We start from the raw sequence: 27,304 nt of genomic DNA, 5'->3' as shown, positions 1-27,304 counted from the left end.
CATTAGCTGCCTTGCTTTGGTGTCCCCACAATATTGTGCTGTAGGAAGTGTGACTGTGTATTAAAGCAAAATAAACCACTTTAAGTACTGGCACATTTAGACAAAGACGAAGGTTCCTTAGAGCAAATGACCAAAACAGCTTCATTGCTAACAGCTGGCCACCCCGAGGGACTGTAAAGCCGGTCAACTCAAACATCCTGTTATGTCTCCCTGGTAGTAGTTTCCCAAAGAGAGATTTTAATGGCAAGTATTTGGTCTGTCACTCCATGGTCACCAAACCAGCAGGAGGCGTCTGTTATGGGTGGTTGAGGTACAATAGGTGAAAGGCATTGGACCATACATCGATCATCTTCCTTCCAGCGCCAGGACGACTGCCTGACATCATCGACTTTGGTATCTGTGAGGGACTACCAAGGTTAATGTATGTAAGCATGAAGGATGTGTTATCTTTATAACATATTCCCATCATGTTTGATCTTGCCACCAACTTCACCCTCCACCCACCAACATGGTATTAGCATGTGTAGCTTTAGCTGGGATGTGTATTGCATATGACTGGAAGAGACACTAGAATAGATGACAGATCCTGATGTGCTAGTCGCAGTCAATGTTTTGATGATGTCAAAAAATGTTGAAAAATTTTTCGACAATATTCAATATTCGGCTACAAGACAAACTGGAAGTTCCTGATCACTACAAACTCATAACAGTCTTGTCAACATTAGGCCATGAGTAAAAATAACAGTTTGGAGGAAAAGAAAACAATAACTAAGTAGTACACAATTTATTTTTACTTTCAGTGAGTGCATGATCATTTCAGTTTTTGTGGCAACACTATGAAGCTTTAATCTATATATTCTACGACTGCTGATCCGTTTCTTTCCCAGGAAGATTTTTACGAAATTTGTAAACTGTTTTGAGCTTTCTTCACTTAGATCAAGAAGGGGGCTCTCACAATTATATCTGCAGTCAAAAAATTTCGTGATTACATTCACGGACGTAAATTTATCCTCCTCACAGGCCAAAAACCTTCAGTGGCTACATTTAGACTGGAAAATACTGTTCCTACATGGATAGCTCAACATCACAACTTGGGGCACTTCATCTGTCGAATTAAGACAATGAAATTATATTAATTTCCACAGCACAACACATCAACAGAGATTTAATTTCACATCTGCCAACAGGACAAGACAGAAAGCTTGGCTCATCAGCTGTCATTTGTTTTTCAGTGTATGTCAACACTCAAGACACTGCAGGAAATTTCACAATAAACTCAACTTTAATTGCAAAACGTATTCCTTAGATCCTGTTTTGATAAGATCAATCAGCATACTCAGACAGAGTGAGCTAACGATAAGAGGTTACTTGATCAACCTGAGATTAAGTCGTATTGGAATATGAGACATGCACAGGTGTCATTCTAGTACATTCAGAATCAGGCAAGACACGATTAATTACTTCTGCAATGCATAAATCTAAAGTAACACAAACGCTACATCAATGTCATTGGAGCATTTTTTGTACCAAATACAATTTTGAAAAGCACTATTACTGGAACAATATTGATAAAAACATTGAAATGATGGTGATTAAATGGAACATATGTCAAAAATACCAATCAGTTCCATCTCAACAATATTTTCCATGACCGCACGCATCAGAGCCCTGGTCATGTCTGCATATTGGTTTTGTAGGACCATTTTTCGGAAGCTAGTGGCTCATCCTCGTCGATGCTTGCTCTAAAACTGAGCTCCGCCGGAACAGGCCCTGAAAGCTCAACAGTACCGACTACCCACACTGTTATCTTAAGCCCACAGGAATCACTGGATGTGAATATGGAGGGGCACACAATGCTCTCCCGACCGTATGTCAGTTTGCTAGACCGAAGCCGCTACTTCTCAATCAAGTGATGCTTGCTCTAAATTTTAATTTTTGGTATAAATGTCACTGATATGTGCAATAACACTCAGGCTTAGCATAGTGTCTTCTCTATTGTAGGACTGACGAAATATATTGTCACTGACAATGGCACACATTTTGTCTCTCAAGAATTGATGCTTTTTTTGTGAATTCAACTGCATTTCACACTTCAGGACTGCAGTGTCAGCTCTGTTCAGTAACTACAAAATCTAAGCCATTTATTACTTTAAGATAGCCTCTTATGGAGGAACATCCAACATAAAACATATCCAAATCGTTATGGAACATTTCCAATGTATCATGAAAACGAAGCAAAAGGATAAAAATAAGGACAAAGAGGATGCAAAAGCACAAAGTAAACTATCGGTAATATAATCAAAATATCCATGGGTGTACTGCCGGTCTACAGTGTCCAACGGGCACAATATTTCGGCGGTCATACATATCACCATCATCAGGTGAACTGACGTACTGAGCTCCTGTGAACGTGCCGGTACGGAGATCCGTACGCTATGGCTGCTCAGGGGGAACTGAGTTCGGTCGCGGCGGCGGCCGATTTAAATACCCTCCGCCCGCGGCGCACTCCCTCCGCCGTCCGCGCCCCGCGCCACGGTCACGCGGTGGAACAGATTGCGACAGCGTCTGAGCTGACGTCGGTGTGATGGCTCTGTCCGCCGTGGTCGTCACAACTATACGTTTGCTCGATTTACTCTTGATTAACCCAGTCGCTGGTTCCCAAGCCTTGCTAAGATTATAGCCACAGTCACGGTTTATGAGGTCGTCATCGGTGCGAATTTCAATGGCCTCTCTAACAACGTTGTCCCAGTATCTCGACGTCTGTACCAGAATCAGAATCCTCGTGCATTCATACTCCGTAGCGTGATTTTCCGACAAACAATGTTCAGCGACCGCCGACTTGCTCGGATACATCAGGCGAGTATGCCTCTGGTGTTCACGGCATCGATCCTCGACGGTACGCATCATCTGACCAATATGCGGCTTGCCACATTGACACGGAATCTGGTACACGCCGGCCTTCCTTAAACCGAGGTCATCTTTGGCGCTCCCCACCAGTGCACGAGTTTTATTCGGAGGACAAAACACAGTTCCGACCCGGTGTTTCTTCAAAATGCGGGCGATGTTCCCCGAGAGTGCGCCTGTATATGGAATAAACGCAGGGCCTACCTCCTCCCTCGTGATTTCATCCATCTCCACAGGTTGTGCTGTAGTGGTTGGGCGGAGAGCACGTTGAATCTGCCACTCTGAGTACCCATTTTTTCGAAATACAATTCTCAGATGTTCCAATTCCCGGGGTAGACTCTCTGCGTCAGAGATAGTGCGCGCCCTATGTACTAGAGTTTCAAGTACCTCATTCCTCTGTGAAGGCTGGTGGCAGCTGTCTGCGTGCAAATACAGATCAGTGTGCGTTGTCTTCCGATACACCCCATGACCTAGGGTGCCGTCAGCCCTTCTCTTGACCAAGACGTCAAGGAAAGGTAATTTACCCTCCGTTTCAGTCTCCATAGTGAATTTGATGTTGGGGTGTATGGAGTTTAGATGTGTAAGGAAGTCAAGGAGTTTATCCATTCCATGTGGCCAGATGACGAACGTGTCGTCCACGTAGCGGAAAAAGCAAGTAGGTTTCCATTCGGATGACGACACGGCTTCCTCCTCGAAGTTCTCCATGTACAAATTCGCTACCACCGGTGAGAATGGGCTACCCATGGCGACATGTATGATCGCCGAAATATTGTGCCCGTTAGACACTGTAAACCGGCAGTACACCCGTGGATATTTTGATTATCAAATACTCCGGGAGAAACTCAAGTATCGGTAATATAATATGAGTGAGTGAAGCGAAAATTTGTTAACGTCTGATGTTAGCAGACGACAGTACAGTCCCGCCCGAACCAACGTAAAAGTCGAAATTTTCTTACCACCCTGTTCTTATTTGAATGTTGCCATCTGAAAGGCATTGAGGAATGTTTTGGCGGTTTGTTCCGTATGATTCTGTTCTCCCAACTGTGAATCGACCTTTAGCTGGAAGCTGTATCTTGGTGAATTCTATTTAGAATTAACAATAAAGTAACAAATTAATTGCTGAGATTAGTTTTCCCTTCTGTATGTAAGTGTATGAGAACAGGACATTTTAATTTTTGATGAATACAACCTGAATGTCGTCTGCATTTTGCACTTTTTGACTCACTCAGCGATAATGTAGATCAGGTAACTCATGTCCAGAGATAATAACACATACGCCAAGCTGTAGAGCCACGTTGGAAGGGTTGATGACTGAATTGTAAACTTTGTGGTGACAGTAGTGAAACATTGTTTATGTAAGTTTGTGGTTGTTGTTTCTGCTCACCGGTCATTTGTGCTTTCCACACAGAACCAAAATACATTAAAATAGACATCCAGCCTACCTGCTATGTCATGTCTTTAAACTGTCACAGACATCCCATTAAATAGGACTAATTCGCTATATCTTGCACAACGTGGTAACATGACGTTATTTACGTAAATCTGTAACAGTATATTGTTTCAGAAACCCCAAAGAAAATGAAGATAAAGGAGTTAGACCGCACAGTAAACATATCATGGTCACCGGCATCGCATCATCCAATACTGTTGGCTGCCGGGACGGCAGCACAGCAGTTAGATGCATCATTCAGTACGTCTGCAGCAATGGAAATTTATTCACTAAATTTAGGGGAGCCCGGCCTGGACATGGAGTTAAGAGCATCAGCACCAAGCGATTACAGGTTAGTAAACTATGCCGAAAACGGCGGCATAAATGAGGCTCTGGAAACAAGTACCGAAATTAGCAAAATGACTTTTTCTTGTCAATCCGATGGGAGTTCTATTGACGTGTGGTTTTTCCTTATGCCTTAGATATGAATGAAATTAGTAAACAAACGCACAGTTATACCAAACTCTTTTTATAGGACATGAAAGTACTCTGCACATTAGTGCCTCCAAAATAAAAACAGAATGCACTGTAGTGCAGGGTAATACACAGATATTATTCCAGCTGTTTCTTCTTACTTGTAATGTAGGAGAAATAATAAAAATATTTCATTTTTCACTCTATTGCATGTAGTTAAGCAGCTGTCAAAATTGTTGGAGAGAATTGTCAGTTTAGATAATTCATGTTTGTATTTGATTTTATTCTAATGCTTATCAAATTTCAAACTTTGAAGTTGTAACCACTGGTGTAGTATTATAGCAAGAAATATTCTTGAACCTCAAAAACTATTGGAGTGATTGCCTCAAGGGCTTTTGGTAGTGCAAGTAACAGGGAAATACGGAAGCGTCCGATCCCACCCGTCTGCTTTGACCCATGATGTCACAAATATGGCGGAAACAAAAACAAACACACACACTTTCCACAAGAAGCCTAATGACACTAACGGGACAAGCGCGGGAAATGGGGTGTTTTGGGTGGGGGCAAACTAAATATAAACAAATTTAGACGCCTTGCGTAGCTACAACGTGTAAGTGAAGACAGCCATGCATGAATACCCACCCACCTCCCCAGGGGTCGTAACCCCTGCAACCCATAGAAGATAAAGATGCTTCAGTAGCTGTAGTGTTTTTTGTCTTTTTCTAAAAAAAAAATCTCACGGGATACAACGAACAGATCAGAAAGATAAATATATAAACTAAAACAGAAATTCGAGGAAACAGATAATTAAAATAAGTAATAAGTGTTTTTAAATTTAAAAAAATCTCACGAGATAGAACAAACAGATCAGAAAAGTAAATAAAATAAGATAAAACAGAACTGGAGACAGCCACACTCAAACCAAACTCCGCACCGTCATGACGTCACACACGACAACACCCTTACGTCACGGGTCAAAGCCGACGCGTTGGATCGGACGCTTCTGTCGACCCAGTAACAGTAACTGATTTCTGCAGTGGAGTATTAAGAGTGATTTTGTGTTGCATGGTCTGGCATGTATTTTGGAGTTGGTAGGAGCACTGGCTAATGTCACATAGGAAGTTTGCTCATTCACAAGCAGTTTGAAGTTTACTGATACTTATTCATTTAAAACAGTGGACCTCTCATCACAAGCATTAACTTTGTCTGATACCAGTTAACCATGTCTTTAACTGGCGATATGATTTTCTCACGTGTTGCAAAATCAGTGTCTACTTATTACTATGCTTCACACACATATAAGAGCACCTTTTTTGTTCTCTCAAATTCTGGTTGGACCCTAGCAACCTCCCCTCGACATATTTCCTTATTGTATGACTTATATCTTTATGACAAAACCAGCTGTAAAACTGTGCCAACAAACACTTTTTCCCATTATCTAGTATAGCTCAGTCACTAGTGAGATGTTCATCAAACTGAGAAATACCTATAAGACTGTCTATGTAATGTATCACCCAACATGTAATTGCTGTCAAGGTTTCTAGCGTCATAACACCCACGTAGCTTAGGATGAGTGGACACAGTGTGTGTACTGGCAAATGTATATATCTTGACAAGGCACATGTCATGAAACCCAAAAACAGCTTCGCAAGTGAATGCAGCCCACGTTGTATCAAATTAATTCCTTTTTCGTAGCTACCTTCAAGTCTTCCTCATTTGCCTCATCTTGCTGCTCCCATTTGCTTTAAGCTAAGTTCAAGCTACATAGCTTCCTCAAACCCTGCTATTTGTTTCTTAGAGCCTGTGATTCTTGTTTTTGAGATTATTTTGCTTTTTATGGATCATTCAGCTTTACATCTGTTCTGGTAACTTTTGACATTCATTTCGACTTACTGACTGTTCTTACACTTATAATTTGTGTGATTTTCAAAAATCCATACATTGTAGGTTTTTTATATTAGTTATTTAAATTTCTAGTTTATCCTGTCTACCTTGACTCAGGATCTATTTGACTGCTTTACTTAATGATGCCTGAAAAATTTCCATTTCATTTAGATGTGTTTGGGTTTAAAAAAAATAGTACCTTTGTTAGCTGTTGTTGGTGAATGTCTGCTGCTACTTGAGAATTAAAACATCATTTTTTCTCTTGATGTTATGTAGTCTCAGATTGGAACTCCTTCTCTGTATATTGTTCTTTTATAATTTGTTATTTTCAGATTTCACAAAATTACCTGGAGCTCATGCGGTGTGGGACCAGACAGAGAAACTGGTGTCATTGTTGGTGGTTGTGATGGAGGGCGTCTACAACTCTATAGTGCTTCCAAATTATTATCTGGAGAAGATGGACTCATTGTTTCTCAGGAAAAGCATACTGGACCTGTGAGGGCATTAGATTTCAACCCGTACCAGGTATGAAATATATACAGAAAGTGCGCGCGCGCACACACACACACACACACACACACACACACACACACACACACACACAGGGATAATGGTTTGGTGCATATTTGATACTTTATTTATGCCTTTTATGTTGTTAATGTCAGGCCGAATTCAGCAGAAAATATTTATTTATTTCTCATTACAACCAAAGTATTTTTCAAATTGGAATGTTATTTGCGCATTCTTGCAAAGTTTCGAGAACCAATGTTAAATGAAGCAATATTTTGAAAAGGATCGTTGCTACTCACAATATAATGGAGTTGCTGAGTCGCAGATCGGCACAACAAAAAGACTGTCAGAAAATGAGCTTTCGGCTGACAAGGCCCTAGTCGAAAATAGACAACATACACACTCACGCAGATCCGACTTGTACACACATAATCACAGTCTCTGCTTTTTGAAGCCAGATTGTTTGACTGTCTGGCTTCAGTGGTTACAGGTGGTTTTTTAACAAAGATCTTGTTGGTCGGAAGCTCATTTTTTGACAATCCTTTTTTTTTTTTCTGCCTGTCTGCGATGAAACGTCTTCACTATATGGTGAGTAACAACCACCCTGTCCATAATATTGTTACATTCCATCCTGGGTTTTCCATTGTTTGATATTAAGTGAGAAGCATGCAATGAAGCTACATCCTTGTGATGATTAATGTAAATGGAATCAAATTAATGACCAAGATCAAGTTTCCAACAACATTTCTTGACGTGGAAACAGACATAATACAAGAAATTACTACATATAAACTAATGACTATGTCAGGAGATGACCAATACTGAACGTGGGCAGAGAAGTCGCCTGAGCAATATTGTTTTGAGACAGACTGCCATACACAAGAGTGACTATTATTGAGTTATGTCGTAGCTTAGCAACAGGCCTTTTAGACATCCAAATTATTAATATTTACGTACTATTTGGGGAAACACCAATCAGGTATACAAGGAATTTCTTACCACAGAAATAGCAGGACTTGAGAGCTACTGTGCCATTGATTGTGGCACTGCAGCAGGATCATTCACTGCTATCAGTCTCTCTGCATGTTCTCTGGCATTCACACACACACACCATTCAGTGGGAAGTGGTAGATTACTCCACCAAATGATGACTTCTTCGTCTTGATTCACCTGCCAGGCAGTGTGTCTCGGGTGCTAGTCAACTGTAGAGACCTCACAGCCTTGGGTAATGAAAATGAATTGTCACTGAATCATTAGGGGCAGCAAAAAGAGATTGTAGCGACAGTTACCAACCACCATAAACCATTCCACGGAAAGTACAGCAATAAGGGAGACCATCAGGAGGATTTCTGGGAGAGGAGGAAGGTGCCTAGTGGCTGCTGAAATGGGGAATGACAGTCTTCAGACCAGTCCGCGAGACATTGCTTAGAAATGGCAACCTATTCTGCCAGTTTTTCCTTCACCAGTCAGGATGCAGCTTTCTGATGCTGCAGAGTGGTTGCTGGAAGGAGAAGCTGGAATTTTAGTTTCACCACTGATTAAGAATACAACTGTCTCTTCTCCCTGTGGGAGCTGGATTCTGCGTTATCTGCAGCTTGTGACTTGTCACCTGGTCATGAAGGGGTCCATTATGGTGTGCTACGGAACCTCATAGGGCAGAATAGACACCGTCCTAGCCCTCTTTTTACCTTGTTTGGGCAATAGAACCACTTTACTGACTCATTGTGAGAGGCAGTTTTACTTCCATTTTTCAAACGTGGAATTTACTGTAGACACCTGAGTAGATAACCCCCTGCGGGTTCGGGGGTAAGAATAGGCCCGCGGTATTCCTGCCTGTCGTAAGAGGCGACTAAAAGGAGTCTCAACTGTTTCGGCCTTATGTGATGGTCCCCTCTCGGGTTTGACCTCCATCTTTCTAAATTATTCCGAAGAGCGAGCCAATTGGGGAAGGGCGCCTTACATGGTGCACTGTATCCGTCGTGCATTTAGACCTTTAGCCGTCTTTCTCGTCGTTGCAATGGTGTCCTGCTCGTTTTCGATCTCTTGGGCGATTACGCTGCACTCTGCAGTGTTTCTTTTAACTGCGACGACGACCTTGGCCATTTTTGCACCTAAGATCCAGCACGGTAGCCAGTCCGTTGTGGTGGGCCGCCATGTACCCTCTTGGTTGTAGCCCCCTGACAACACAGGGATCGCTCTACTGATGCCTGTGCCGTTAACTCCCCACGTATGCCAAGGAGTAGATGCCCATCGCCCTGGGGCATCGGGACTCCCGGCAATGGCCATCCTGCCAGGTGGCCTTTGCTGTGGCTGGGTGGCGCCCGTGGGGAGGGCCCTTGGTCGGAGTAGGTGGCATCAGGGCGGATGACCCGCAATGAAGCGTGGTACATCATCTCTCGCTGGCGGCCAACCGTCAGCAGTCTCTAAGCGTTCGAGAGCCCATTTTAAAGGTAACGTTTATGACCCCAAATCGTTCCCCTCCCTCGCCACACCATGGGAGGAACGAAGGGCTATGACTGAGAGCGAAAGATACTCGCCCCGGTATCTCGTCTGTACCAGAGCTGACGGGGAATCTTTTATGTCCGTGAAGCCTCAGTTCTTTGTAGAGCATTTAGAGGACAAGTTTGGGGAGGTGGAGGGCTTGTCCAAGATGCGGTCCGGATCGGTATTGATCAAAACGGCATCCTCCGCCCAGTCGCGGGCCTTGCTCGCTTGTACTAAGCTGGGGGATGTCTCTGTCACTATCACGCCCCATAAGAGTCTGAACATGGTCCAGGGCATTATCTTTCACAGGGATCTCCTTTTACAGTCCGACGACGAGCTGGGCGCCAACTTGGAGCGCCGAGGTGTCCATTTCGTCCGGCGCGTCCACCGGGGTCCGAGGGATCGTCAAGTTGCCACTGGTGCCTTCATCTTGGCCTTCGAGGGTGACACGTTACCTGAGAAGGTCAAGGTGATGGTGTACCGTTGTGATGTCAAGCCGTATATCCCTCCCCCGATGCGGTGCTTCAAGTGTTGGAAGTTCGGCCACATGTCTTCACGCTGTGCGTCCGACCTCGTCTGTCGCGATTGCGGTCGACCTTCCCACCCTGATCATCCCTGTGCGCCGCCTCCAATCTGTGTGAACTGTGGTGCGCACCATCCGCCTTGCTCGCCAGACTGTCCGATTCTGCAGAAGGAGCGGAAGATCATGGAAATAAAGACTCTCGACCGCCTGACGTACACTGAGGCGAAGCGGAAATATGATCGGCTTCATCCGGTGCGCATGACAGCTTCCTATGCCGCAACTGTCACTCCTTCTACAATTCCATCCGCTCCAGTCAGCTCTCAGAGTCGAAGTCCCACACCTGCCCCCTTGATGGTGGGGGGCACTAAGCCTCCTGTTGCTCCTGCTCCATCTACTTCAGGAGCAACACCCCCCCAACCATCGGGGACATCAGTCCCCCCTTCCCAGCCGGAGAAGCGTAAGACTTCTTCGGCTACTCTCGTACGGAAGGGGTCCCTTGGGGACCTTCCTTCGCACGCTCCGACCGGTTCCAAAGCCGACGGCCGCAAGTGGCTCAAACAACCGCAAGTCCCTGGTCGTCGGGACACGCGGTCATCGTCTGTCCCTGAGACTGACCCGGTGACGCCCTCCCAGCCTGAACCACCCAAGGCGCAGGGCGAGAAGCAGAAGAAGAAGAAACTCCCCAAGGCTACCGACATTGCGGTGGCACCCATTCCACCGCTTCCTACAACCTCTGCGTCTGAGGATGAGGTGGAGATTCTGGCGTCCGCTGAGGACATGGATCTCGCCGGTCCCTCGGATGCAGTAGATGGCTGTTGTCCAGGTGGTGACTCCGTAGCAGCAGGGGCCCCGGAGGCGTAATCTGCCTCCCCAATCCCTTCACGCCTTTCCCATCCATGGCTAATACCATCCTCCAGTGGAACTGCAGCGGTTTTTTCCACCATCTAGCTGAGTTCCGCCAACTTATCAGCTGTCATCCTTTCCTTTGCATTGCTCTGCAGGAAACTTGGTTTCCAGCAATGCGAACCCCCGCCCTCCGTGGCTATCGGGGTTATTTTAAGAACCGGGCAACTTATGAAAGGGTGTCTGGTGGCGTCTGCACATATGTCCTTAACTCTCTTCACAGCGAGTTTGTACCTCTACAAACAGCTTTAGAGGCTGTCGCTGTTCGGGTGTGGACGCCACAGGCTATCACCGTCTGCAGTATTTACCTTCCACCTGATGGTGCTGTCGCGCAGCATGTCCTGGCTGCTCTGATAGCACAACTGCCGCCACCTTTTTTGCTGCTGGGCGATTTCAATGCCCACAACCCTCTATGGGGTGGGACTGTCTCCGACGATCGTGGTCGGGCCGTGGAGCATGTGTTGGCTCAGCTCGACCTTAGCCTCTTGAACACCGGTGCTCCCACGCATTTCAGTGTGGCCCATGGCTCGTTCTCGGCCATCGATCTCTCTATTTGCAGCCCTGGACTTGTCCCATCCCTCCACTGGAGGGTGCATCCTGACCTGTGTGGTAGTGACCATTTTCCTATCTATTTGTCACTGCCACAGTGTCATTCTTCTGGGCGCTTGCCCCGCTGGGCTCTCCACAGGGCTGACTGGCCAGCTTTTACTTCCGCTGTAACCATTGCATCTCCCCCACGGGGTGACATTGACGAGGTGGTCCGTGGTTTCACCACGTCCATCATTTCAGCGGCCGAGGCTACCGTCCCCCGTTCCTCTGGCCTCCCTCGGCGGAAGGCTGTCCCCTGGTGGTCGCCGGAGATTGCTGAGGCTATTCGCGAGCGTAGGCGGGCTCTCCAGCGTCATAGGCGGCACCCGTCTCTGGAGACCCTTATCGCCTTTAAGAGGCTCCGTGCCTTCGCCCGTCGTCTTATTGCACGGCATAAGCAGGAGTGCTGGGAGAGGTATGTCTCCTCCCTGGGCTCCCGTGTCTCGTCCTCGCACGTGTGGTCCCGGATCCGGCGGATTTATGGCTCCCAGACCCCTATGGGTGTCCCTGGGCTCTCCTTGGACGGCGCTGTCTGCACGGACGCTGCCGCCATTGCTGAACGGCTAGCCGCGCACTTTGCTCAGAGCTCTGCGACTGCATCCTATCCCCCCGCCTTTCGCTCTCTAAAGGAGCGAGCCGAGCGGACGCCGTTCTCATTCCACACGCGTCGCTCTGAAACATACAATGCTCCTTTCAGCGAGAGGGAATTCCTCGCTGCCCTCACCGATTGCCCTGATACAGCACCAGGCCCAGACTGCATCCACGCGCAGATGCTGAAGCATCTCTCCAGGGACTGCCAGAGACACATTCTCACGATATTTAATCGCATTTGGAGCGAAGGCGTGTTCCCGTCGCAATGGCGAGAGGGTCTTATTGTCCCCATCGTGAAGCCCGGTGCGGACCCACTGGCGGTGGACAGCTATCGTCCCATTACCCTCACCAACGTTTTGTGCAAATTGCTCGAACGTATGGTGGGGCGGCGTTTGTGTTGGGTCCTTGAGTCGCGCGGTCTCCTCGCTCCATCCCAGGGTGGCTTCCGTCGGGGCCGGTCTGCAGTGGACAATTTGGTGCGGCTGGAATCTGCTGTCCGTACGGCTTTTGCCCGACGTCAGCATCTCGTTGCTGTATTTTTCGATCTGTGGAAGGCGTATGACACCACATGGAGGCATCACATCCTCGCCACGTTGTATGGGTGGGGTCTTCATGGTCGGCTCCCGGCTTTTCTTCAAACCTTTCTATTGCACCGCTCTTTCCGGGTGCAAGTCGGTGCCACCTCTAGTTCCTCTTATATACAGGAAAAAGGGGTCCCGCAGGGCTCGGTGTTGAGCGTCTCCTTATTTTTAGTGGCCATTAATGGTTTGGCTGCAGCAGTGGGGTCGTCGGTGTCTCCTTCTTTGTATGCCGACGACTTCTGCATCACATTTAGCTCCACGACTACGGGAGTCGCCGAACGCAGGCTGCAAGTCGCCGTTCACAAGGCAGCATCATGGGCTCTGACTCATGGTTTTCAGTTCTCTGCTGCCAAGACTCGGGTTATGCACTTCTGCAGGCGTCGGACGGTCCACCCTCATCCTGAACTTTACCTCGACGGCCTCCTGCTTGAAGTGGTGGACACTTGCCGCTTCTTGGGACTCGTGTTTGATGCCCAGCTCACATGGGTTCCTCATATTACTCAGCTGAAGCAAAAATGCTGGCGGCACCTCAACGCCCTCCGCTGCCTTAGCCACACGTCTTGGGGTGCGGATCGCTGCGCGCTGCTGCGATTGTACAGAGCCCTTGTGCAGTCTCGGCTTGATTATGGGAGCCTGGCCTATGGGTCTGCATCACCCTCAGTGTTGAAGTTGTTAGACCCCATACACCACTGTGGGGTCCGGCTTGCAACTGGCGCTTTTCGTACGAGCCCCGTGGATAGTCTACTGGTGGAGGCCGGGGTTCCCCCGCTGCGGATTCGCCGACATCGACTGCTCGCCGACTGTGCTGTCCACGTGCATTGCTCGCCAGGCCATCCCAATCGTCGCCTGCTTTTCCCTGCCATGGTCCTCCATCTGCCCGAACGGCGACCTAGGTCTGGGCTTTCCGTCGCTGTCCGCGTTCAGTCCCTGCTGTCGGAATTGGGTTCATTCCCTCTTCCGCCTCCCTTCCGGGTCCGTGCACCTACGGCTCCCTGGTGTTTGTCCCGGCCGTCCGTCCGTCTGGACTTGGCACAGGGACCCAAGGACTCGGTTCCGCCTGTGGCCCTCCGTCGCCGTTTTCTTGCTCTCCTCGCCTCATTTTCGGACTGTGAGACTGTCTACACTGATGGTTCCCTGGTTGATGGTCGCACTGCCTACTCTTTTGCTCATGCTGCCCATGTTGAGCAGCGCTCCTTGCCGGCTGGCTGCAGTATTTTTACTGCAGAGCTGGTGGCCATATTGCGCGCTCTTGAGCATATGCGTTTCTGCTCAGGTAGGTCCGTCGTGATCTGCAGTGACTCCCTGAGCAGCCTTCAGGCCATCGACCGCTGCTATCCCTCCTCTCCTCTGGTGTCCTCCATTCAGGAGTCTGTTTCCACCATTGCCCGTTCTGGTCGTTCGGTGGTCCTGGTTTGGACGCCCGGTCATGTTGGCATCCCAGGGAACGAACGTGTAGACAGGCTGGCCAAAGGGGCAATCGACGCCCCGGCTTTGGAGATCGGTCTTACGGCTCGCGACCAGCAGCTGGTGTTGCGCCGTAAGCTGATTGGGATGTGGGCTGCTGAGTGGCGTGGGATGACAGCCCCGAATAAACTGCGGGCTGTCAAGGGGACGACCGATGTGTGGCGTTCCTCCCTGCGGGCTTCTCGCAGGGACACGGTAGTCCTGTGTCGGCTGCGCATCGGCCATACATACCTGACGCACGGCCATCTGTTGCATCAGGAGGATCCCCCCTTGTGTCGGTGTGGGTCCCGGCTGACGGTCGGCCACATTTTGCTGGAGTGTCCTCGACTGCGCACACTCCGGCAATCTTTTAATCTCCCGGGCACTTTGGCTTTGGTTTTATCCGACGATGCCTCCATGGCTGACACTGTTTTACATTTTATCCGTAGTAGTCGTTTTTATGGTTCGATTTAGGGAAGTCCTGCGCCTTTCCCTTTCTGTGTCTTTTGTCCTTGTGTCTGTTGCTGTTCTGGTGTGCCGTCAGATGGTTGACTCTTTCCCTTTTTTGTTCTCGTGGTCAGTCAACCAGTCTCCGGCCATCCTCCTTTCGTCTGTTTCTTTCTGTCTGGTGTTCCTCTGTCCTGTTCTTGTCTGTAGTGTTTGTTGCTGCATTTGTGTTCTTTTAGCGCCTGGGGGGACGTCTCCTCCCCCTTTGGTTTTTACCTGCTCCGTAGATTTTCGGCTCGCCTGATTTTGGAATGGGGGACTGATGACCGTCGCTGTTTAGTCCCCCTTAATCATACCAACAACCACAACCAGGGCTCTGTGTTGAGCGTCTCCTTATTTTTAGTGGCCATTAATGGTCTGGCTGCAGCAGTGGGGTCGTCGGTGTCTCCTTCTTTGTATGCCGACGACTTCTGCATCTCATTTAGCTCCACGACTACGGGAGTCGCCGAACGCAGGCTGCAAGTCGCCGTTCGCAAGGCAGCATCATGGGCTCTGGCTCATGGTTTTCAGTTCTCTGCTGCCAAGACTCGGGTTATGCACTTCTGCAGGCGTCGGACGGTCCACCCTCATCCTGCACTTTACCTCGATGGCCACCTGCTTGAAGTGGTGGACACTTGCCGCTTCTTGGGACTCGTGTTTGATGCCCGGCTCACATGGGTTCCTCATGTTACTCAGCTGAAGCAAAAATGCTGGCGGCACCTCAACGCCCTCCGCTGCCGTAGCCACACGTCTTGGGGTGCAGATCGCTGCACGCTGCTGCGGTTGTACAGAGCCCTTGTGCAGTCCCGGCTTGATTATGGGAGCCTGGCCTATGGGTCTGCGTCCCCCTCAGTGTTGAAGTTGTTAGACCCCATACACCACTGTGGAGTTAGGCTTGCCACTGGCGCTTTTCGGACCAGCCCCGTGGATAGTCTACTGGTGGAGGCCGGGGTTCCCCCACTGCGGATTCGCCGCCATCGTCTGCTCGCCGACTATGCTGTCCACGTTCATTGCTCGCCAGATCATCCCAATCGTCGCCTGCTTTTCCCTGCTCTGGTCCTCCATCTGCCCGAACGGCGACCTAGGTCTGGACTTTCCGTAGCTGTCCGTGTCCAGTCCCTGCTGTCAGACCTGGGGTCATTCCCTCTTCTGCCTCCCTTCCGGGTCTGTACACCTACGCCTCCCTGGTGTTTGTCCCGGCCGTCCGTCCGTCTGGATTTGGCACAGGGACCTAAGGACTCGGTTCCGCCTGTGGCCCTCCGTCGCCGTTTTCTTGCGCTCCTCGAATCATTTCCGGGCTGTGAGCCTGTCTACACTGATGGTTCCCTGGTTGATGGTCGCACTGCCTACGCCTTTGCTCACTCTGCCCATGTTGAGCAACGCTCCTTGCCGGCTGGCTGCAGTATTTTTACTGCAGAGCTGGTGGCCATCTTGCGCGCTCTTGAGCATATGCGTTTCTGCTCAGGTCGGTCCATCGTCGTCTGCAGTGACTCCCTGAGCAGCCTTCAGGCCATCGACCGCTGCTATCCCTCCTCTCCTCTGGTGTCCTCCATTCAGGAGATTGTTTCCGCCATTGCCCGTTCTGGTCGTTCGGTGGTCTTGGTTTGGACGCCCGGTCATGTTGGCATCCCAGGGAACGAACGTGTAGACAGGCTGGCCAAAGGGGCGATCGACGCCCCGGCTTTGGAGGTCGGCCTTACGGCTCGCGACCAGCAGATGGTGTTGCGCCGTAAGCTGATTGGGATGTGGGCTGCTGAGTGGCGTGGGATGACAGCCCCGAATAAACTGCGGGCTGTCAAGGGGACGACCGATGTGTGGCGTTCCTCCCTGCGGGCTTCTCGCAGGGACACGGTAGTCCTGTGTCGGCTGCGCATCGGCCATACATACCTGACGCACGGCCATCTGTTGCATCAGGAGGATCCCCCCTTGTGTCGGTGTGGGTCCCGGCTGACGGTCGGCCACATTTTGCTGGAGTGTCCTCGACTGCGCACACTCCGGCAATCTTTTAATCTCCCGGGCACTTTGGCTTTGGTTTTATCCGACGATGCCTCCATGGCTGACACTGTTTTACATTTTATCCGTAGTAGTCGTTTTTATGGTTCGATTTAGGGAGGTCCTGCGCCTTTCCCTTTCTGTGTCTTTCGTCCTTGTGTCTGTTGCTGTTCTGGTGTGCCGTCAGATGGTTGACTCTTTCCCTTTTTTTTTCTCATGGTCAGTCAACCAGTCTCCGGCCATCCTCCTTTCGTCTGTTTCTTTCTGTCTGGTGTTCCTCTGTCCTGTTCTTGTCTGTAGTGTTTGTTGCTGCATTTGTGTTCTTTTAGCGCCTGGGGGGACGTCTCCTCCCCCTTTGGTTTTTATCTGCTCCATAGATTTTCGGCTCGCCTGATTTTGGAATGGGGGACTGATGACCTTCGCTGTTTAGTCCCCCTTACACATCCCAACAACCACCACCACCACCTGAGTAGATACTGTACTATTGCCCTCACCAGCTGCTTCAGAAAGAACTTGGGGTGGAAAGTCAACTGCTGCCATATCTGGATCCTAGAATCCAGGTAGCTCCTTAATCACTTTCAGTATGGGTTCAGGAGATATTGCTCCACCTTTGATAAACTGATCATCCTGGAAGCAGCTATACAAGTTTTCCTGTGCCAGCATTGGCTAATGTGTAAATTTTTTAACATCAAGAAGGCATATGACACTACATGGGATCGTATTATCCTCGGGCAGCTCCATGAATCGGGTTTTTGATGTCTTCCAATCTTTATATGGTTCTTTCTCTCATCATGCTATTTTTGATACCATGTCAATACCGTCCTTTGATCGCTTTGAGCAGGAGTGGTGTGTCTCACGGTAGTGCTTTAAGTGTGACTGTCTTTGCCATCACTGTTAATGGCGTCACATTAGTTGCCACACAGTTATCACTATGTCGCGCTAACAACCACTGAGGGCTGCTGTTCTTGTTTCACGATCCACAGTTTTCTTTTTTTATTGACAACTTCTCTGTCTTTTGTTCCTCCTTGAACCTTGCAAGAGCTTGTCAGTTGCAACTTGACTGTTATATGGTTAGAGGAATGGGCAGAGGAGGGGTTTTAATTTTTCAACCAAAAAACCTGTGTGCATTCTTTTCAACCATTCACGTTCCGTTTTAAACTTTCTTCAGTTGCGGGCCAGGGAACTGTCTTATTCTTAAAGAAACAGTGTGATTTCTTGACCTCACATTTGACTCACAAATTACATGGTTGCCACATCTTAAGAACCTGGAAAGTTCCCTAAAGTACTCAGTACATTATAATGTCTTAGCCACAAATTTTGGGAGATAACTGAACATGTCTGTCCTGTTTTACAGGGCCTTCATGCAATCTTGCCTTGATTATTGGTGTATGGGACTGCACAACACTCTTATTTAAAAATTTTGGACGTTGTACACAATGACGCAAATTTAGTTAACCATTGGGGCTTTTCAAACAGGTCCTTTACTGGACCTTTGCGCTGAGGCTAGTGAGCTGCAGCTTCACATCAGGTGACAACTCCTTATTGCATGACAATCATATAAAATATTGTTCACGCGATACGCACTTGCACATCATACTGTTGCCCAGCCACCAACGCAAAGACTTTTCCATAAGCGGCAACGAGCTATTAGGCTCTGTGGGATTTGGGGAAGGATTGCCATTTAGTGATGCATGTGATTGGTTTCAAAGTTTTATGCCAAGGCTGTAGCAGATCGCCACCTCGAATTTTACAGATGCCCAGAATTATTTTACACTTGACAAATTATGAGGGGTATTGGACTCCAGATGTTATGTTTCAATCTCTTGTTTTTTTCTTTTTTTAATAATTTTAGATAGGCATCACAGTTTGACGACTGTGTAAACTGATGGTTCCAAGCAGGGGAGGCCCCTAGGCTGTTCAATAGTATAGTGCCGTGACCCAGTCTTTGCACAGAAAATTACTAATCTTTAGCAAAAGTAAGGAGAAGTAGTATGGGAGTCCAGTATGGGAGTCACTGCAGAGTGTTGCATTAACAGCCATTGGTTGATAGCCACCAGTGTGGTGACTTGTGGATCACAGTAACAGACGTACCAGTGGATCGTGAAACAAGAACAGCAGCCCTCAGTGGTTGTTAGCGCGACATAGTGATAACTGTGTGGCAAGTGGGGCGGTGTCTCCACACCAGGGAAAGTATCTTGTTATGGCAACATGGCTGTGTGTTACGTTTTAGTGAAACAAGTGGTGTCCAGATGTAAATAAATGAACCTGAACATTAAGGCAAAGTGCACTTCTTGTCGCCAGAAACCAACAGCACCACCATCACATCGGACACCAGACAGTGTGTCTTCTAGGATCCAACAGTAGCAGCCATGGGCTTGAGACCAAGCTGGACCTGCTGTCTATGCTGAGTCCTTCATGGGACTTGGTTCCACACCCCCACTGATCTGCTGTCTGTGCCTGCCACCTCTGACGCAGATTTCCTAGTGGGACTTGGCACCACAGTGCGAGCTGCCATCTGACTCCTCTCCAAAGGCCACAGGTTGAGCAGCTTGCACACTCCACATGTGTCATCATGGCCACATATGGAGCCAAGGAGCTGTTTCCAGAGTGAACGCCACTACAGCATAACAAGTAGCACCACTGGCATCAACAGCAGTGGTCTCCAAAGGCTGCTGGCTCAGCTTCTCTGTGCAGAAACTGCCGCTCACTCATCAGCCACAGCCAGGGACAAGGAGGAGAAATGTGGCTGCCTCACTACATCATGTACTGAAGTAATTAAGTCATTTGTGGCTGGTAGCAGTGTTTGCCCTGTGCTCCATGGCTTGTTGCCACCACTGACTCATCCCGTAGTCGACACAGCACTCTTTGGGATGGTGTCGGGTGCTGACATTGCCACAATCAGCAGCAGAGGGGATGCTGCCCACACGGTGTGACTTTCAAGCCTGACTCTGCAGTATCATCATCTTGGGTCAGCGAGACCACTTTGTCCTTGTGTAGAGACTGTCATTGGGTTACAGTTGAGGGGGTGTGATTATACGAGAGCTGCCTTTGTTAAACTGGATGAACCAATGGATTTGTTGCAGTTTAGGGGTAATGTTAGGGATGAATGGCTGGTGTCTGAGAGTTGTATTCAGTGTAATTTATTTGGGCATTCTGTCCCTTGTAGTGAATTGTTTTACTTGTAATCGTTTTGGGCACACAGCTAGGCAAGGTTGAGAGTCAAGGTGGCTCATGATTAGACAGAAAAAGTGGATTAATAGATTACTCTGTGATTACGTGCTCTATCTATATTATTGTAGTTATTTTCCCATGTTTTTCTGGATCATAAAAATGAGTAGATTTGAGGCAATGGCAAAATCAGACACACAAGATGTCACCAGGGATGAGACCGTAGAATCATAATGAATCAGCTAGCTCAAATGAGGGCAGATGGGGTAACTTTATGTAGTGATTTGGCAGAAAAATGTGGTGATGCGGGCATTTTGAAATTGCAAAACTTAGGACCAGATCCCCTTCTCTGGCAGGACATCAAAGGATGTATTAGCATTTGTTGAGGATCTCCACTCATCGGCTGAAAGAGGTGATTGGTCAGATAAACAATTATTGCAAGTTGCAAATTTATGTTTAATGAGGGAGATGAAATTATTAGCTGAGACGCACAGAAGCATTACGCAAAGTGGAAATTTTTGATCAGCTGTGGTAGGAGTTGGAACAACAGTATAGGAAGCAAAACAGTGCACAGCTTTTCTGTGGGGTAGGTGGATATGGTGTCGAGAAGGCCTAATGAGGCAGTGGAATACTTTGTCCGTAGAATTAGGAAAATGAATGTGCACATTTATGAATTGTCACAGAATGAGGACGTGAACAAAGTGGTACTGCAAGAAGCCAAGCAATGGGCACTTGATGCACTTCTAAGGGGCTTAGCACAAGAAATGTTGAGGAGGGGTGCACAGGGTCACCTAAATATTTCCGTGCAGAGGTTAAATCGAGGATGGAGTAGGTGGAAATTGATAAGTTAGTGGGAGGTGAGGGATTGAAGGTGTGTTTGTTTAAAATGTAAAGTGTTGTGGCTAAAAGGTGCATGTGCAGAGGCAGTGGTAACAGCCACAAAGAAGTGATGGAGGTTACCAGAAATTTAATGGGAACGGTAGCAGAAGTGGTTTAGGCCGTTGACAGAGAAAAGAGATGGTAGTAGTAGAGATAGTCCAGGGAGTAGGAAGTGTCCGTTAAACTTAAGAGATAATCTCAGGGCTGCTGACAGGAGTTCCCAGTGAAAGTAAATGAGGGCTATAGGGTGATCCATGGGTTAGACTTTCTGCATCAACATCGTGCCACACTTGACCTTCGACGACGTATAATGGAGGACATTCTGTCAGGGGAAGCTGCCGTCAATGTTGATCTGCTGCAGGGAGCTTCTAGTATACGAGGCAATCCAGTTAAACCAGGAATAATGAAATTAAGGTCAATTCACATTATTGTGCGTCAGGAGGCACTGGAAAGTCGCTGTGGGTGAATGTGGAACCTAACTTACCAGTTTATGCATTATGCATATTGGTACCCAAGAAGGATAATGAGGTATTGGATAAAGCATGTTGTTTAATAAAGCAAAGTATTGTATGCATACGGGACAGGGACAGAGGCAATGTAGTACCTTTCAATATAGACAATTTTGGTGCTGAGAAAGTGAAGCTATTGAAAACGAACATTGTTGGTCATGTTGAAGATTCCAGATGAGGAAGATTGCCACACAGAGAGTATAGGCCATGGGAGGGCACAGGATGCTACTAGAACTGCATTTTGAGAAAACTTGAAGCATTTGTAGGATGGAAGACATGTTGCTGGAGTTTAGAGATCGTATTATTTCTGCAAGGACCACTGCCTGCTTCACCAAGACTATATGGAGTGCCATGGTCCCTGTAGTTTGCATTGGAGGAATTTATAAATCGAAAATTGGCCAGTGGGGTAATAGAGGAAAATAAAAGACAGTGGAGGGTAGAAAATGCTGTCATGCCCAAAAGGCCTGTGTATGACACTAGGAAGTATTGCTTTTGTTGTGATTACCATGTCTTAATTAGTAAGACTGTGACAGATGCTTGCCCGATTCCAGACATCATGGAGATGATAGATAACATAGGGCAATGTTGATACTTCTCAACTTGAAGAGTGGACACCATCAATTAGAAATTGTTCAAGAGGGTAGGCCGAAAACAGCGTTTTCTGCACCTTAGGTTCATCACCAATACAGAAGGATGCATTTTGGGTTGCAGAGTGCACTGGCAACATTCCAACGGTTATTTTATGGGGTGCTGAGAGGTTTGAAACCACAGCAGTGTCTAGTGTGTCTTGACGACTAGGCTTTCCAAGGGATATGCAAGCTTATAGAGAGTGTCTGAGGGAAGTATTCAGTAGGCTAAGAGCAGACCTTTTGTCACTCAGCATAGAAAAATATCACTTTGCACTGGGCCATGTCATTAGTAAGAATGGTGTGAGGATGGATCTTAGGTTAGTGCAACAGTGCAAGATTTTCTGCTGCCACAGTCAACCAAGGAATTCAATCTTTTCTTGATCTTACAAATTGTTATAGGAATTTTTTTGAGTGGATTTGCAGATATTCCACATTGGTTAAACAAAAGTGTTAGTTTTGTATGGTCAGAAGTGTTGTGTTGTATTTTTGATACAACCACAGGAGGAGATGTTACTCATTGCCTCCCTTGACTAGATATAGCATGCTGAGGGAAACATTATGACAGGAGAACCCTGAAACACAGATAATGATTAGTGACAAGAACATACACATTTATTGATGAATACTCAACTTTGTACTTATCAGCTCAGGCAGCAGATCCTGAAATTCAACTGCTATTCCAGAAGCTAAGGCTGGATAGTAAACTACAATGTTCACTGAAGATGAGCTGGTGTGGACTCACTAGAAGCAGACAATGCGGTACAAAGTACACAAGTAGAAGGTGGTCTTCTCAGTAGTGGAGCTGACTTGGAACTGCCCGCTCTACTGTGATGCTGTCGCATATCAGCACTGCTTTGAGTTCTTGGTGTAGCAATCACTGGCCTATACACTGTCTCTGGAGTGGGTTGCCAACCTGTCGGAGTCTGTGGTGCTGCCTGGTGGTGTGTGCTGTGTGTACACCACCACAAGAAGAATGCCAGGAAGCATTTGTCAAATTGAAGAAGGTATTGACTTAGTCTACTATTGATGTTTCCAGATTTTCAAAAGGAGTTCATATTGTCATACAGTATGTCGAATCCTGCTCCTCGGTGTGTTTTAAGTCAAGAAGTGGGTATCAGGAACATTCTGTTGCTTTTGCATCGAGGCAGCTGAGCAGAGTGGAGAGGCATTATCCCACAATGGAGAGAGAGATGCTTAGCTTGGTGTATGGAATAACATATTTTCAATGTTACCTGTGTGGTGGATAATTCAAGGTAGTAATGGACCATGCTGCTTTGAAGTGGTTATTAGGTTTGAAGCCCCATGCAGTAGATTGAGAAGTCACCAAGGAGTGCAGGAAGCTACTCAGGGCATATGCTCAGGAGGTAATCAGACTGGTACCAGCAGTTGGCATACCATGTGAAGCCAGGAGGGTAAAGAGGGGATGGATATCTGCAGGGGGCAAGATACTGAAACCTTTATTTGTGACGGTGGATGCAAGTGATGTGAACATATTGAATGAAACTACAGAAGCTGTGAAAGAATTGGCCAGGGTAAATAGAGCTACAGCAGAGTGACATTCCATGCTAATTACATAAAGGGTTAGAGTTAACCTTCGGGGAAGGCTTCCCAAAGAAGGGCCCAAGGGACTGGGTCTTCTCAATATGGAAGGTCAGTGTAGCACAGTGACCCAGTCTTTGGACAGAAAATTACAAGTCTTCAGCAAAAGTAAGGTGAAGCAATGTGGAAGCCACCATAGAGTGCTACATTAACAGCCATGGGTTGGCAGCCACCTGTGTGACATGTAACTGATGCACCAGTGAATTGTAAAGCAAGGGCAGCAGATCTCAGCAGTAAATGTGCCTCTCAGTGGCAAACGTGTAGCAAGTCGGGTGGTGTCACCACACCAGGGTGAGTATCTTATTATGGCAACATGACTGGGTGCCGGATTTTGGTGAAACAAATGGGCCCTAGAGGTGTATAAATAAGTCGGGATTTTAAGGCAGGGAGCATTTCTTGTCACTGGAAGCCTACAGCACCACCACACTGCCACAGCAACACCCATTAGAGAGATGACAGTGTTCCGCTAGCAGAGGCATGGGTTCGAGACCAGGCTGCACCTGCTGTCTGTTCTAAATACTTCACAGAGCCCTGCTGGTCCGCAATCCTTGTGTGCTGCTATTGACGCTGAATTCTTAGTGGGACATAGTGCCGTAGTTCAGCTGCCATCCAACGCCTTTCTGAAGGCTGCAGGTTGAAACCTACCCATAGCAGACTCCATAAGTGCCACTGCGACTGCCTGGAGAGTCAAGGAACTGTTTCCCAAGTGGAACACCATCGCAGCACATGTGGTGCCACTCAACCACCCTGGTCTCCAAAGGCTGCCAACCTCAGCAACTGGGGGCACTAGCTGCTGCCTGTTAATCAGCCACAGCCAGGGACAGTGAGGAGAGGCTTGCCTGGCTCACTTCGTCATGTACTGAAGTCATTAAAAGTAATTGGTAACTCTATGTGATCTTTCCCCAGCTTGTACTACCGCTGAATCATCCCCCAGTGTGCACATTGCTCTTAAATAGTGTTCTCTGATCATGTCTTCAAGGTATATGTTCTATCCAAGTTCTGCCACGTAGCTGTGCAGCTCAGTCGTGTAGCCGGAATCATACTTGTACTTGAAAATTATGAGAGACATACTTTTTGTGATGGCGTGACATCTCTGAAGGTTCAGTATGTTGGAATTGTCTTTTTTTTTCAAAACTGCTACCGTGTCTACCAGTAGGAGACTGGGGTTGAGAAATCCATACCAGCATGCATGGCAATATGACTGAAATGGACAACCAAGATACTAAGTGAAGGCTGAGCAGCAATGCAGAAATGATCATCCAAATGTATAAACTTTCAGATTTAAGGTCGCCAGTTTGTTTTGATCCAGAATAGAAAATGTAGAGGTCTGTATCTACTACATAGATGCAAGCTACAAAGGAGAAGATGCATAATGGCAGTCCTCTGTAAGGTTCTGTCATCAATTAATAAAAGGTGCAACAAAACATCCTGTGGCAAATAAATATCTCCACACACTTTGGTCACAAGCTTGGTGAAATATCTGGGCAGAAATTCTGCGTATAAATGTTGGAGCTTTTTGGATAGACATCACACTGAAATGGACCTAACTCTTGCTAACAAATATAAAATTAAACTGGTCCCCTCAGCTTTATGTGAAATGTGTAGTTTTGAAAGTGATCATCATTTTGAATTGCGTAAGAAATAACTCTGTCAACGTGAGGACTGCCGTGAATATTATAAATGTCAACAAAGTTTTGCAACCAGATTTGAAACTTTTTCCTGGACACTAACCACAATGTCTTTGCTTTATTTGTCAGTCATTTGATATTTTTCTTGGAAATCTTACGGGACTTGACGTAGAGGAATATATTGATCTTACATCTTTGCAACACTGGAGTCTCAGATCTTGTCTAAGAGCCAGATATGGACAATTATTGCACAGTTATTTGTGTGAGACTTCGAGACAGGTTAAGAACTGAAAATGATGAGCTTGCAGTGAAATGATTAACACCATCACCCAATGAAACAAGACAATTGGGAAAATCCTCTTGTGAAACAGCAAAGGAAATATACTTACAATGTAGACTGTGTTTAGACCACACATAACAATTCAGTAAAGACAAAAGCAGTATATTTTTAATATTGATTTTGTTCTTTTTTTAATTTCGGAAAGTGAAGAAAATAATATGAGTTGTATTTTATCTGTCTCCTTTACTTCCTTCATCTCTGGCAATGTTAATGTGAAAAGTGTCGTGGTGCCCCATGGCTTGGAATCTATGTTAAACTGTAGGTCCACGTATAAGTGGCTGGATAGGACACTGAGTGCAAAAGGCTAAGTACTTAGAAACGAATGGACTATTTTTAATATATTGTGATGTCATAAGAGAATAAGGACTACTAAAATTACAAAATATCTGATTGTTTACTTTTTTGCAATTTCAGGGAAATCTTTTGGCCACAGGAGCAGCGGAATCTGAGATATATGTGTGGGATCTCAATAACATGGGAACACCTATGAGTCCTGGAGCAAAGGCACAACCATCAGATGATGTTGTGTGGATTGCATGGAACAGACAAGGTGAATTCATCTTTAGAGGGTTTCAAATTATTTTGCCAAGGTCTCTCTCCCTCCCTTCTTCCCCCCTTCCTCCCCCCACTCATCTGCCCCCCCCCCCCCCTCTCTCTCTCTCTCTCTCTCTCTCTCTCTCTCTCTCTCTCTCTCTCTCTCTCTTTTGTGCGACGGATCTCGACTGTAGGGTCAGTGGCTGTGAAGCAGGTAGTTGCTGTTTTTAAGAATTAGAGAACAGTTTAACAGGGTTTTGGTGGTTTTGCACCACAGAATAGAACATGACATTGTGCATGAGCAGCTTGGTTCAGATGCTGGAGCTCCACTATTTGGACTGATGGGTTGCACAAACTCTCTCTAAACATCTGAAGCAGTAACTACTGGCCAGATCTTTAAGGAAGTAAACAATCTAAACACCATTAAAATCCCAAAAGCCATTGCCTGTACTTTGCCTATTGACATGTAAAGTTTCAGCGTGGCTATACTCTGTTCATCATAAGAATAAACCTGATGTAAAGATTACGCCACGTATTCTTCTGTGTTTGCTAGAGTCTCATTGAATTTCGTTTCGTGTGGAGCAGAAGCCAAGCTGTGCTCAGTACGATCATAAGGACACGTTTTACGCTGTATTATAAGCACATAGACTGAGCAGTAATGCGGGACACCGGCTTTACTCGTGCAGTTAACTTGGACAACACTGACCGGCCACTTGTCCGGCTAACCTGCAACGATGAGAGCAGTTACAGTTCAGACCTAGAAAGGGATGAGCAAAGAGTATAGCTCCGAATGTCATTTAATTTTTAAAGAGAATGAAACAATATTCAGCAACACTCCAGCACTACTGTACCCTTCTTAGGCGACCAGACAGAAAGCATAAAATGCTCTCATTCTCACCTAACATAGTGTACTAATTACAAAAAAGAGTGATGAAAATTCCTAACTTGAACACAGGGTAATTTTTCTGGGCAACTGTGTTTGATGCAAAAGCATACTGGAGGGATTTCACCATAATTTTGAATACTGAAGCCACTGAAGATATTAATCACTGTCAGTCGTCTGTTGATGTCTTAGTTCCTTCCTCATCTGAATACGAGAAATACATTTCAGTTCTGCACTTGTCATCTGCTGCATTGATAATGAGCTGATCAACAACAGAATCTGTGAAGACCTGCAGGCACCATATTTCCTCCTCTTCTTGTACGATGTGCTTTTCTATATCCCA

The 27,304-nt window shown here is 46.9% G+C and overlaps 1 protein-coding gene across 6 annotated transcripts in view; it reads left to right on the top strand.

Annotated features, from left to right (window-relative positions):
• Nucleotides 1–4,164: 4,164 nt before the first annotated feature.
• Nucleotides 4,165–27,304, top strand: part of LOC124596298 (protein transport protein Sec31A) — a 162,359-nt gene continuing 139,219 nt past the window's right edge. For 5 of the 6 annotated variants that reach the window (XM_047135400.1, XM_047135403.1, XM_047135402.1 and 2 more), the window contains exons 1-4: nucleotides 4,165–4,259; nucleotides 4,469–4,685; nucleotides 7,024–7,216; nucleotides 25,959–26,094. In XM_047135400.1, coding sequence (XP_046991356.1) covers nucleotides 4,483–4,685; nucleotides 7,024–7,216; nucleotides 25,959–26,094 — 532 coding nt within the window. In that variant the 5' untranslated portion in view covers nucleotides 4,165–4,259; nucleotides 4,469–4,482. Of the gene's footprint in view, nucleotides 4,260–4,455; nucleotides 4,686–7,023; nucleotides 7,217–25,958; nucleotides 26,095–27,304 lie in introns of all 6 variants that reach the window. The other variant, XM_047135399.1, reaches the window with a different exon arrangement.

Source organism: Schistocerca americana, chromosome 2 (assembly GCF_021461395.2).
Source record: "Schistocerca americana isolate TAMUIC-IGC-003095 chromosome 2, iqSchAmer2.1, whole genome shotgun sequence".
Classification (NCBI taxonomy): domain Eukaryota; kingdom Metazoa; phylum Arthropoda; class Insecta; order Orthoptera; family Acrididae; genus Schistocerca; species Schistocerca americana.
Note: the sequence above shows the minus strand (reverse complement) of the source record. Positions and strands in the feature narration are given on the sequence as shown.